The 14,633-nt window shown below is 35.6% G+C and overlaps 1 protein-coding gene across 14 annotated transcripts in view; it reads right to left on the reverse strand.

Moving 5' to 3' along the window:
• LOC128231494 (titin-like) overlaps positions 1–14,633 on the reverse strand; it is a 59,130-nt gene that overhangs the window by 31,632 nt on the left and 12,865 nt on the right. For 5 of the 14 annotated variants that reach the window (XM_052944395.1, XM_052944399.1, XM_052944397.1 and 2 more), the window contains exons 3-4: positions 6,550–7,029; positions 4,196–5,113 (exon numbers count right to left, since the gene is read on the reverse strand). In XM_052944395.1, the coding sequence (XP_052800355.1) occupies positions 4,196–5,113; positions 6,550–7,029 (1,398 nt within the window). Of the gene's footprint in view, positions 1–385; positions 2,710–4,195; positions 5,114–6,549; positions 7,030–9,030; positions 9,185–10,233; positions 10,359–13,169; positions 13,306–14,633 lie in introns of those variants that run through there. The other 9 variants (XM_052944392.1, XM_052944391.1, XM_052944390.1 and 6 more) reach the window with 6 other exon arrangements.

A 14,633-nucleotide genomic window follows, 5' to 3' on the forward strand; every position in this document is an offset into this window, starting at 1 on the left:
ATGTTGGACCTCTATAAGGTTTTATAAAGATGCCATGCAAACAATTGTCCACTTTTTTCAATGTTTTCATAATTCAATGTTATCATTTGTATGATATGAAAAATGTTAAAACAACAATGATGTATCATTTATATCTATCACCATATCTAATGTAGCACGTTAACATTACATCATGTGTAACACATTACAATAGGAGCATATACGGCGATATTAGGAAGGAATATTAATAACCACATACTAGATATTCCTTCTTAGCAAAACTATGGTTGTTTTGTGATAAATAAAATTTATAGATACATAGTTAAAAAAGCATCATTTTAAAATTTACATGAAGTCTGCATTGTTACAAGCTCATAACCTAAGCAAGGCATTTATCAAGTATTACCTTAGAAGATGTGGTTTTTACATCATCGCTTTTTCCATGTACATTGGTTAAAGTATTCCTTTTGTTTCTTGTCTCTACTGGTAAATCTAATTTTCTCTCTAATGGTGAACCTAATTCTGTCTCTGATAGTGAACCTAATTCTCTCTTTAATGGTGAACCTAATTCTCTCTCTGATAGTGAACCTAATTCTCTCTTTAATGGTGAACCTAATTCTGTCTCTGATAGTGAACCTAATTCTCTCTTTAATGGTGAACCTAATTCTCTCTCTGATGGTGAACCTAATTCTGTCTCTGATGGTGAACCTAATTCTCTCTCTGCTGGTGAACCTAATTCTCTCTCTGATGGTGAACCTAATTCTGCCTCTGATGGTGAACCTAATTCTGTCTCTAATGGTGAACCTAATTCTCTCTCTAATGGTGAACCTAATTCTCTCTCTGACGGTGAACCTAATTCTCTCTCTGATGGTGAACCTAATTCTCTCTCTGATTGTGAACCTAATTCTGTCTCTGATGGTGAACCTAATTCTATCACTGACAGTGAAGCTAATTCTCTCTTTGATTGTGAACCTAATTCTGTCTCTGATGGTGAACCTAATTCTCTCTCTAATGGTGAACCTAATTCTGTCTCTGATAGTGAACCTAATTCTGTCTCTGACGGTGAACCTAATTCTCTCTCTGATGGTGAACCTAATTCTCTCTCTGCTGGTGAACCTAATTCTGTCTCTGATGGTGAACCTAATTCTGCCTCTGACGGTGAACCTAAATCTCTCTTTGATGGTGAATTCAATTCATAAGCATGCACTTCTTGATCATTGGCAACTATCATCACAGGAATGTTAGTCATTAAATTACTAGTACTGATTTCTGTCTGTGTTTCAGAGTTTAAATATATATTATCAGATGTGGTTTGTTCAATATCGTCACACTTGTCCACAACAATTTTTACAGACGAAAACTGTTCAGACCTACTTTCTGAGATACATTGATTATTCATATTACTTGTAGTCTGCGAGTTATTACTTATTGCACAAATGGAATCATTACTTGTAACATCATCTAATTCTTCTACTTTTCCCGTTTGACTTTGTAGAACAGTATCAATGTTTATTTCAGTGTCACAGACAATATTTTCTGCATAAATTTTAACATTTTCACTAGTATATTGTTTATGCACAGTATCATCTATTACCCAGACATCTTCTGTCTCACTGACACCATCTGCTGTAGATTGGCAGTGTCTGCTGTTTGTTATATTACTTCCTGCTTCTGTAAGATCTTCATCTTCCTGTGAACTGAGTTCTTGCTCATCACTTTCAACAAGAGTGTCAGTATCACTTTCATATGAGCTTGTATCTGACTCTTCCTGATCACTATCTATGTCATTTTTAACACTAAATTCCAGTTCTGATTCCAATTTGTCTTCATAAACATCAGCAATGACCTCCTCCTTGTCTACTGGGGCATCAGACACAACTATGATGCTGTTTCTCTTCATCACCATGTTGCCAGTGGACCCTGAGGACAGCTGCCGTACTAATGGGTTCACATACGTGGCACATCTCAGGTACTTGTGGTGGGACACTGCATTCAGGGAGGCTGTGCCGACCTCTACCACTGAAACTGTAGGACTTGTCTCCGAAAATATAGCACTGTAACCACTTTCGCCTCTCCCAAGTGACATGGTTAACTACTAAATTTCTGCCATTAAGAACCTTGAACCCTTTATTTAGAAAATATTTCAGTTGATATATTTCAGATGAACATTACTTCATTTAATGTCAACTAGGCTTCATTGTTAAGACATAACTGTTATTGAAGATTACACAGTCAGCCCAAGTTTGTTTATACATTCCTGAGTGTCAGAATTGTTTTCACCATCATTGGCTGCATCAAACAGCCCACTTAAAATTCCTTATATCCCATATCACGCTCTTACTTTCTTCAACTTTATGCAAACTTTTCATAGGTTAAACATTAAACACCTTACAATCTAGAGCCAATTAGACCAGACTTTCAGGTAACCATAACCTGTAATTATCACAGTATGTAAATTATGTCATCCGTAAGATTGTAATACTATCCGCCATGGTGACAGTAAGTCACAATTTGTCTTCCAAAATGAAAACAAGTCAATTGTCAGACAACCTCATATGGAGTTATTTAATTCATGATTTTCGTAGTTCTTCATTGCAATATTAAGATCCTTAAGAGTTTAATACGGAACACAAATAAAATATCCTAAGTTAAGGAACGAAACACCTATGTAAGTGCTTTAACTCAACACTGCATTAAAATGTTTACAATATCAACAACCTATTGCTTTGTCCTGAGACCAGAAAGTGATAATATTTATACTTATGGAGTATTCAAGCTTCATTAAATGTAGGTAACCATAATCAAGAGCCAGCATGCTTCATTTCTTCTTATATCAATCAAACTACTTAAACTTGAATTTTGCAAAATGGTGGAAAACCCATTCTTTGTATATATTTCATAAATTATTAATCTGATTATATCTTACACAAATGCTGCACTATACTCAAGCTGGGCTTTATACAATGCAGTAAATAAAATGTTCTATCTTTATATGTAATTAACATTTGAATGACATTTTGGCAGTTATCAATGTAGTATAAATTTATTCATATAGACCTTGATTCAAACAGATTTATGCATCTGTCACAAACATTATTGACATTTATAACAGCAAGATACTTCTAAGATGTCCAAGTTAAGATAAATAAGGTGTCAAATGAACAAACAGTATGCAAAGTTATGGTCATTAACTTTAAAGGCCAGGATCAAAGGTGCCCACAACTGAAATATTTGTTACATAGCTGCACTTAAAAGTTTATTAACTATCTTATGAAAAAATAACTCATACCTGTAAAGGTTTGACTTTTATGCAATATTGATTGTCTATTTAGAGATTATAATAGCCATGGTAACGTAAAGAAGATACCTAAGACAATCACAGTTCCAATCACAGGATGTGATTAAAATGTTGAAGTAATTCATCATAGTATTTGCCTTTCACCCCAAAATATACAAGGCAGGGCCACATTTCAATGAAGATCGTAAGGCTTTTAAGGTCTTAATTTTCTAGGTCTTACCTTGTTTTTGGCTTCAATCGTTTTCGCCTTTCATCCAAAAGACAGAGCTAGTAATACCTGAGTCTTCAAAACTATTTTGTTTGAAAGTATAAACCAGACAATGCAGACTTCATGCGTATGACGTCAAAAAAACTCAAATACCTTGTATTTCTAAAACATTATGTATCATATTTGTTTTTCTAACATATTTGTGAACCATAAGAACATTTAAAATGGTATGATTTTACAACTGATCAATGGAAATTTAAAATTTTAACTCATTAAAAGTATTTCATGTAATAATGATATTGTTTCTTTCAATATCATATAATATATCCTTGGTATCAGGTAAAAATGCAAAAAAAACGAAAATGCATTTAAGTGAATTTTGCATACTAAATTTACCATCTTCTTTATGTAGTTGGAAGTAAAACTTAATAGGTGCATGCATTTAAGTACATTAGCATATTGCACATGCATAAATTTAATGATGTTATCCATCAGAGTCCAATGTAAATTTCTCTATAACTATTCCAGCATGGTACCAGGATCTTTATAGAAATAAGAAATTACAATTAACAACAGTTTCTACCTAAAGAAATTTACATTGGCCACCATACAGATCAGGAGACTATAGGTTTACTGACAGAGGGATATTAATAAATACAATAAAGATAAAACATTCTGTATAGAGCTTCATGCATTTCATTCCAACCCACCCCTAGGTCCAGAGTGTCTGGTTTATCTGTAGGCTTGTCCACTTCTGATTCCAGCAGCTCAACCACCTTCTCCTCTGCTGCTTGCTCCTTTTGTAGCATCTCAGCAGCAATTTCAGTAGATTCTTGTACAGGCACCTCTTGTTCTTCTACTTTTTCTACTTCAGGCTCCACCGGTGCTTCTGCTATTGCATCCGGCTCCCTCACTGTTTCAGGTTCCTCCTGGAGCATCTCAGCAGCAATTTTAGTAGATTCTTGCACCGGCACCTCTTGTTCTTCTACTTTTTCTACTTCAGGTTCCACTGGTGCTTCTTCTGCTATGACTGTTTCAGGTTCTGGCTCTTCTATCATCTGACTTACTTTACTATCTGTCAAATCTGGTTGTTCTGGTTCTTCTTGTTGCTCGACAGGTACTACCTCCTTAATGACATCTGGTTCTTCTTGCTTCTCTTCTTCCTCTTCTTGCTCTTCTTCTACAACTTCTTCAACAACAGCTGGTGGAGCAGTTTCTGTAACTATTTCAGTAGGAGCATCAGGAGTAGTTTCCATCACGTCTTCACAAGAAGCTGGTGTAGTTTCTACAGTTTCTTCAATAGGAGCTTCTGGTAAGGTTTCTACAACATCTGTGTCTTTGGCCTGCATATCCTCTTCAACAGGATCAGTATCAGCTTCAATAATTGGTTGCTCCACCTCAGTATTATCATCTACCTGTTGGCTGGTACTTCCTTCCTGTTCATTCAGTTGTTCATCTTGGGTTTTCTCAGGTTCTGTCACATTACCTTGATCCGTATCATTGGCCCCCTCTTTGTCATTATTATCTAGTCCATCCTCTTCTTTATTATCTGTTTCAACCCTAAGTGAATTGTCCTCAGTCACTTCAGGAGCAGTTGCAACATCCTCTTCTCTGTTCTCTGTATCTGCCTGAGGGTTTAATGTTACAGACATACAGTCACATCTTATGAATATTGAAAACAATATATAATAAGTATTAATACTCAAGCTGCATGAAATACAACAATACATTTTACTTTGAATTGTGACTACAAAACCATTCAATCTGAATGTAAAAGAACCTCATCTTTTCTATAAGTTCACCATACTCATTCCAAAGTTGTCTCTGTGCACTAGAATGCTAGTTACATCATAAATGACACCATAAGGGGAAACAACAACAAAATCTTAACTGGTAATGTTGATTGTCATAATATTCAGCCAAATGTATACATGATGTACCGAGTTGGTTAAATCTTATTTAGTTTATAGTTTTTACTAATTTCTTTTAGCTCGATTGTGAAGAGAGCTGACAGCTTAAAGAATCACTCTTAAGTCTGTTACCTGGGTAGAAACCAGTACTCAGGTGTCCATTTTGAGAGGCCATGAGAAAGTACCCCTGGTGGGTATCGAACCCATAACTTCTTGGGTGAGAGGGGAAAATCTTATTTCAACAACCAATTGCAATTTTACTTTTAAAGATGGCATATCCGAAGAAAACCATTACATCATTAAAGTACAAAAAATATGCATTTAAAGCAATCAAAATATAATATACATTTGAACTGCATTCAAGGTCAACATGTACAATATTGATAAAACATAGACTATACTTCCTTCCATGCCCCTTTTCTTACTAAACATTAAATTTCACCCATAATACACCCATAATACACCAAACAAAGATCAAAATACACAATATTATACATCATGCTCACCATGTTTTACTTTATACTTAAATCCAACTTTTTAAACCAAGTTATCCATATATTAGTATAGACGTCGAAACTGAATAGTTCAGCTTAATCCACCTAATTGGTTTTCAAACTATACCCAATTCAATTGCTTGAATATATCTTTCATGTAAATGGTATGAATAGTCAGTACTGTGTAAACTTGTACGAGATTCACGTTTTGTACCTAACGTTTTTTGTGAATGTAAACATGATAACTGGTTGTTTTGTTTGTCCATATAAACTTATCATTTAAAGGTTATACTTACAAATGTCTTAATTTTAAAGAATGACAATCATAGATTTCCAAAGTAGGTTTTGGTCAGATCTCACAGATAAGGTTCAGTTAATACAAGAATAATGAATATTTATTAAAAGTGTGATTGACATGACAGTTTCTTTTGTTGAAATTTGTTCTCTTAGACTTTAGGTGTTAGTTTAATCTAGTGTGTTCACAGCTTAAAACACATTTTATTAACTAACAGGCACAATAAACTATTTCATAGTGCAGCCATATGTGCCAATAAAGTTAACTCCAATTTGCAACCTTAGTAGAAATTACTCATAATTAATAAAAGAGAAAAAAATGTTTAGACAAAGGGAAATGCTATGCAATCCAAGGGAAGTAAGTACCTGTGACATGTCTGGCTCTTCCTCTGTGACTGGCAGAGTTTCCTCCCTTTGTTCCTCTTCTACTGCAGGCGTATCAATGGTTACCCCTGAGTCATCGCTGGTTGCTGGTCCCATGTCCCCTAGCAGGTCCCCTGTTTGTTCCCCTTGCGTCCAAGAATCTCCTGTGCCCAGTAAGTCCACTTCCTGTTCCACCTGGTCACCATGGTCACCATTCTGCACTGGCTCACTCACACCATTAACCAGTAAGTCATCCATAGGTCCATTGGTCTGTTCGCCCATGTCCCCACTCCCCATCAGGTCATACAGGGGGTTGGTTGGCTCCTGTTTCACTTCCTTCTGTGGCGCCGGCGCCTCAGTCCCAAAATCAAGCAGGGGGTCACTTGATTCACCTGACATGTTTTCCGATCGCGTAAACTCGTACAGTGGATTTGTGTTTGCTTCAAAGTTCACTTTTGCACTATCACCATTCTGTGTAGAAACCTGAAAATACACCGTAACAAGTTACAACAAAGTAATCGCACCGACAGAAAGTTTTAAATGTCAAGATGGTCAAACAAAATATCTTTGCTGTTATGCTTTCTTCATTTACTTTCCCCTGGTTTGCAGGCAACAAATGGAATCCAGATAATAGCAGACAAGGAATCATGTAAATATCAATAACCCTTTGAATAACAAGTTCAAAGTCTGCTCTTGACCTCCATCATTGTTCATACATAGTTCAATGTTGATTGAAAACTGGGAAATGTTGATAACTCTACACACCTTGTTGCTCACAGAATGGATAAGAAATGTTTATTATTGCATTAAAGATGGTACTGAACTGTAATTCCATCTATCAATTTATTTTGATAAATAATAACACAAACACAATTATGTATAATTCCATACAATTTACCTTCTTCACTAAAAGCTTATCCAATAAAATATGTTTTCTAAAACAGCTGCTGTGAAAGAAAGCACCTAAAATGCAATAAATGTATATGTGCTGTGTTTTAATACCAGGAGCTGTCTGCTACCCCACAGATCAGGTTTCAGCCTCTCTGGGCTTATCATATCTAATAATCATGAATCATGCCCTCTTGCTCAAGGTTTCATTTCCATGACTCCATGTTAACAGTCTCAAATTATGGGAGTTCATTTTCTTCGGAATGTTGAAAATGAATAGTATTCAGATGGGAAAGTCAGAACAATAAACAGCACTTTTAATTGTCTTATGTAAGAGTTAAGCAAATACTTATACTAAACAATGTTTTTGTATATTCACTGAAATATTCGTTCATTAAAATGTTCCCTGAATAAAGATGGCAGTCTGAGTCCTGAAGGATCAATGCTATCCCATGTTCAGCTGAAACTTCTCAACATTATACAGTGGACCTTCTGACTCAGCTGGTCCAAGTTGCAACATACAGAAAAAAACACATCCAAAACCAGCAAGCAGTTGATCAATTGTTATATGTGTGTCAAAAATGTCAGAGCAAGCCAAACATATCTTAAAACATCAATAAAATCAGTGATTTGTTAACTTTGGTGATATTTCACATAGTGGTGCCACATTTCATGGGTCAAAGAATGTAATGGTCAGAGCCTCCAATGATAGTGAATCCTGGAACCTGGGGAAGCTGTAGCATTGACCAGGATTGACCAGCTGTCTGACTCAGACACCTAGACTAAACAAGGGTAACCCAAGATACATCAGTAAATGGTGCACTAAGTATGTGTTATTTTACAGACTAGATAGCACGGCACTTCAATTAAATTAATGCACAGTATTATTGGTATGCATCATGAATTATATTGTCAGACTGCAAAGTGTTTAGTTCATTTTCAACATGATACTTGTAATTAAATCATGAAGACATGCCTGAAGGGTTAGGCTGAAGACTTTCCATACACCGAGAGGGGACTGACAATATGATAACAATCTTCTGATGAATTGGGCAGATAAAGGCCAGAGACTGCATAGAAAACTACATCATCATCATCATCACTATCATCGCAATCTTATGAATCCTTCCATATCATATCTCCATCACATTTCTTACTGTATAAACCTGAATTTTACATCTTATTTGACCTCCAAATTCTTGGAATTAAGTTTAACTGTGATAACAATGCAGTAACATTATCTTTCTTCAAAATGAAGGTGTTATTAATATTAACATATCTTGAATTTAATTAAATGCCAGTGTCAAAATGAATATTTTTCATTTTCATTTAGTTTAGTAGTGAAGAAATTTATTAAGAACACTTAGCTTGTTAATATGGTTCAAGTATTGCATAATTTAGCCATTATAAAGCCATTTAAAACTTACCTAAGACACTCAGGCAAAAAAAATTGTGGTGTTAATACAAGCATATATTTGTCATTTTTCACCTTCTGGCATCAACACCATGAAATAATACCATATTTTTGTTCCAAATCTCTTCCTTACAAAACTTTACTCTAGTAATAACATTATACATATTCTAAAACATACTTACAACAGCAATATCTCCATTCATAATGGACATTTCAATGTAAATCAAAGTATTTCACTACAACAATCACAGTTCCTATTGTTGATATAGAGGAAATGTCTGGTTAACTTTGTTGTTGAAGTACTTAAATAAAGTGCTCTACAGTTACAGCAGTGTTGTTGTTGTGGTGGTGTATGATGAACTGATGATTGATCAAGATATAAATAGAGGTGAATCACTCCCACTAGACTGGCTCAGGTTACACATCACCAGAGTCCACCACAAACATCATAAAGAAAATGTCTACTTTTTCAATAATTGTAACAACAATGAGTTGACTGTGGTGCAGAAACAACAACAAAACAAAGTTAAGAATGCAGCTGTCCTCTAAAAAGATGTCCCTGAATGTCTTTTAATTAAAGTCACATGCACCTTGAAATGATCCAGTTTTTGTTGCATCCCTTTTAAAAATCATTAAAACCAATGGTGGCTTAGTACCATCTCTATTAGCAGTCTGGAGCCACTCTAAGTTGGCTGTGCTGATAATGGGATGAGTGTAGATGAGTGTGGAGATCTTCCCAAGCAGGGATGAACAGACAAGTGATATCAAGAAGAGATTTCACTCCCTCATCCAGCTCTCACACACAGCTGGCTTATTAGAGGCTGACAAGAAGGGCACTGTCAGAGAAATCACTGGAAGTAATTATCATGAGTAAACAGCTATTAATTGTGAACAATAAATAAACAATTTTACCAAATGTGCATGTTTGAACATAGTATTATTGAAACATGGTTTTAATCAATATATAGGCAGTGATTTGTTCCATGACATTTCATCTAATATGCCAGTATGCTTCATTAGACCAACATTCAATCATTTGAAAACCCAACAATCTGAAACCATAGAAACAAATACAACTTCTGTAATTCATAGCAGTTTCAGACAAGCACTGGGAAAAACTACAGTCCACAATTGAGTATGACTCAACTATAATGAATTCATAACTATAACACAACATGTTAACTAATTTATGTTTTCCTCCTTCAGCCAAGCAAAATTGATTAATGCTTACCATTTAGTAATTTTGTCAAACAATTAATAAAAATCAAGACATATTTATTTCAGCAGGCAACTTTAAATCAATTAATTTGTTTTGATGTTGATTTTCCTGTAAATTAATAATGCCAAAGTTTGACAAATGTCCTTGGCATGCAGATGAAACTTACCAAACAAAGTAATCCAAAACCGCCCCAAATTTACTTAAAATCTGAACAATTTCCTGAAAATGTGTACAAGTTGGTAAATTATCCAGAAATATGTGTATGCGCAATTTCCAACATATGTTTAACAAACAGCTGCATCCTATTAAAAGTTTCACAGAATCACAGACTTGTCTGAAAGTTATAATGACTCATAGAATCAGCCAGGCAAAAAGGAATTAAGCATTTCTCCAGAAATAAATCTGTGAAAGTAGAAAAACTGGAAGACTAAAATGAACTTCTCTTATAAAGTACATTATTCCACATAAACAATAATAGAATAAAAAACAAATAGCTGATAGTAATGGTCAGTGCCTGTGTGTGTATGGTGATTACTAGTAACGGTCAGTGCCTAAGCGTATGTGACTATAACTAGTAATGGTCAGTGCCTGAGTGTATGTGACTATAACTTGTAATGGTCAGTGCCTGAGCGTATATGGCTATAACTAGTAATGGTCAGTGCCTGAGCTTATGTGACTATAACTAGTAATGGTCAGTGCCTGAGCGTATGTGACTATAACTAGTAATGGTCAGTGCCTCAGTGTGTGTGTGTGTGTGGCTTTAACCAGTAATGGTCAGTGCCTGAGCGTATGTGACTATAACTAGTAATGGTCAGTGCCTGAGCGTATGTGACTATAACTAGTAATGGTCAGTGCCTGAGCGTATGTGACTATAACTTGTAATGGTCAGTGCCTGAGCGTTTGTGACTATAACTAATAATGGTCAGTGCCTGAGCGTATGTGACTATAACATGTAATGGTCAGTGCCTGAGCGTATGTGGCTATGACTTGTAATGGTCAGTGCCTGAGCGTATGTGACTATAACTTGTAATGGTCAGTGCCTGAGCGTATGTGACTATAACTTGTAATGGTCAGTGCCTGAGCGTATGTGACTATAACTTGTAATGGTCAGTGCCTGAGCGTATGTGGCTATAACTAGTAATGGTCAGTGCATCAGTGTGTGTGGCTATAACTAGTAATGGTCAGTGCATCAGTGTGTGTGGCTATAACTAGTAATGGTCAGTGCCTGAGTGTGTGAGGCTATAACTAGTTATGGTCAGTGCCTGAGTTTGTGTGGCTATAACTAGTAATGGTCAGTGCCTGAGTGTGTGTGGCTATAACTAGTTATGGTCAGTGCCTGAGTGTGTATGGCTATAACTAGTTATGGTCAGTGCCTGAGTGTGTATGGCTATAACTAGTTATGGTCAGTGCCTGAGTGTGTATGGCTATAACTAGTTATGGTCAGTGCCTGAGTGTGTGTGGCTATAACTAGTTATGGTCAGTGCCTGACTGTGTGTGGCTATAACTAGTTATGGTCAGTGCCTGAGTGTGTATGGCTATAACTAGTTATGGTCAGTGCCTGAGTGTGTATGGCTATAACTAGTTATGGTCAGTGCCTGAGTGTGTATGGCTATAACTAGTTATGGTCAGTGCCTGAGTGTGTGTGGCTATAACTAGTTATGGTCAGTGCCTGTGTGTGTGTGGCTATAACTAGTTATGGTCAGTGCCTGAGTTTGTGTGGCTATAACTAGTAATGATCAGTGCCTCAGTGTGTGTGACTATAACTTGTAATGGTCAGTGCCTGAGCGTATGTGACTATAACTTGTAATGGTCAGTGCCTGAGCGTATGCGACTACAACTAGTAATGGTCAGTGCATCAGTGTGTGTGGCTATAACTAGTAATGGTCAGTGCATCAGTGTGTGTGGCTATAACTAGTAATGGTCAGTGCCTGAGTGTGTATGGCTATAACTAGTTATGGTCAGTGCCCGAGTTTGTGTGGCTATAACTAGTAATGGTCAGTGCCCGAGTGTGTGTGGCTATAACTAGTTATGGTCAGTGCCCGAGTTTGTGTGGCTATGACTAGTTATGGTCAGTGCCTGAGAGTATGAGACTATAACTTGTAATGGTCAGTCCTGAGCGTATGTGACTATAACTTGTAATGGTCAGTGCCTGAGCGTATGTGGCTATAACTAGTAATGGTCAGTGCATCAGTGTGTGTGGCTATAACTTGTAATGGTCAGTGCATCAGTGTGTGTGGCTATAACTAGTAATGGTCAATGCATCAGTGTGTGTGGCTATAACTAGTAATGGTCAGTGCCTGAGTGGGTATGGCTATAACAAGTTATGGTCAATGCCCGAGTTTGTGTGGCTATAACTAGTTATGGTCAGTGCCTGAGTGTGTGTGGCTGTAACTAGTTATGGTCAGTGCCCGAGTTTGTGTGGCTATAACTAGTAATGGTCTGTGCCCGAGTTTGTGTGGCTATAACTAGTAATGGTCAGTACCTCAGTGCATGTGGCTTTAATCATTAATGGTCAGTGCCTGAATATGTGACGTTTTGTTTAGTTATGGTCAGTGCCTTCATTAACACAAAATGTCAATTATAAACAAACCAAAACAGACTCTTGACTTTCACTACTCTCTAAAACATTTAAGTAATTTCTACATTTTTGGTTTCTGCCAAGAGCAGGTGCACTATTTAGTTTGCTTGTGGTTACATTCACTGCCACAAACTAACCCGATACACTTAGGAATGGCAAATGGAATTTCAAATATGCAAACATAAGCAAATCGGATCTTCATTAACATGCATACATATGAGCATATTATATTTTCACAGCACTTCTCCAAGCTGTAATAAGATAAGCTCGTAAAAATGTCCATTATATATCCTTTGTAAATAACACAGCCTTTAAGTAATCTGCTGTTTCTGCCATCATGATCCAAAATAATATTTTATTATTTCTTCAATATTCCATTGATCCATACTAAATTATAATAATTAATTATGAAGTCTTGTACATAAAAAAACATGTAAAAACTACTCTTACTCTTACTGACAAGGAAATTTGTATGCATTAAAACATTTCCAAATGACTCATTGTCTGGCTATAACAAATCTTACCTTAAAATTCTAAATGCCTCACTCAACCACACATATGTTACAATTTCTAAAAACAAACATTTGCCAATTTTTCCAAATATTTTTGATCAGCACACTTTAGTTACAAAGACAGCAAGTTTAATTATGAGTGGGGCAGGATTTCTTTCCTGCTAGGGTATCCTTTCTCAATTGTCAACACTTTACCAAGGTTCACGAGTTTAAGAGTTTAACGGTCACCTATTGTAAGAGTTTAACGGTCACCTATTGTAAGAGTTTAACGGTCACCTATTGTATAATAATTGTTCTATGAAATAATGCATGTATTATTAACAGGAAAAAATGATGACCAAAATAAGTAAATTGCAAAAAGAATGCTCGTTATGTAAGCATAGCTTTATTATTACATCAATCTAAAACTTCTACAATTTAAAAAGGCATTAAACTTGCAATTACAATGTAATACAACACCAAATACATTTAGCATATAGCCAATGACTCATTCAAAAACACTTCTCAATTATTTTCCAAACCAAAATAAACACTTTAATGGAATAAGCCTTAAAATCACACACTTAAAAGGAGTTTTTGATTAATTAACAAACAGAGGAAATACAAAATGAACATTTTTTAACACAAAACTTACTTTTACCTTTTAATAAGATGAATAAAGTTTAAACCCAGGTATTTCTCTACTAACTTGAATGACAACAGAATAAATACTGAAAAATAAGAAAATGAGACTTTATGGAAAAAGTAATCCTTGTGAAAGTAGAGCAAGCTTTTATTATTGTAATTTATCAGGCCAAAGACCATGAATCTACCCCAGCAGGTGTCATAAACTATCACAGAGAGGAATGAAATCTGGGATAGAAGGTGTTTACATGGTCAAAATCTCTGAACCATTTGACTATGAACAAGTTACATTTTAAAATTACATTACCAATCAAATACCCTCTGTTCGGAAAAAAAGACATGTTTTCATCAAACAGTGAGTTAAATAGTTGAGAAATTAAGACAAACACAGGAAAAAGCATTGCCACTTAAGTTCAGTTTCTTATATGTATACTGTTGAAACTGTCCAACCCTATCTATATATAGCTATGATTTTTTATTAATTTATTTATTTATTCCCTTTTTAAAATGAGAAATGCACACTCTTGTTTGAAAGACAATATATAATTAATCACTTGTGTTGGGTCCTGGCAAAGAATGTGCACACAACGGACTAAGGTGTTCTACACCATTAAGAGGGCAACTACCTTATACCATGGTAAATATACAACATAGAATGGTATATAATTATCATCATTATATATAAATGTTTTCTGGTTTTTTCTTTCCAGGGTTCAGCAAACACATCATGTCAGCATTGAAAAGCTCGATGAAAACATTGGGCCATAAATCAACTTTATGTACAAAACTTTCTACTTGAAAACTTTGTGAAACCTAATTAGTTTATGTTCCATAAACATTGTTTGCCTTTAA

The sequence above is a fragment of the Mya arenaria genome, chromosome 4 (assembly GCF_026914265.1).
Source record: "Mya arenaria isolate MELC-2E11 chromosome 4, ASM2691426v1".
Lineage (NCBI taxonomy): Eukaryota > Metazoa > Mollusca > Bivalvia > Myida > Myidae > Mya > Mya arenaria.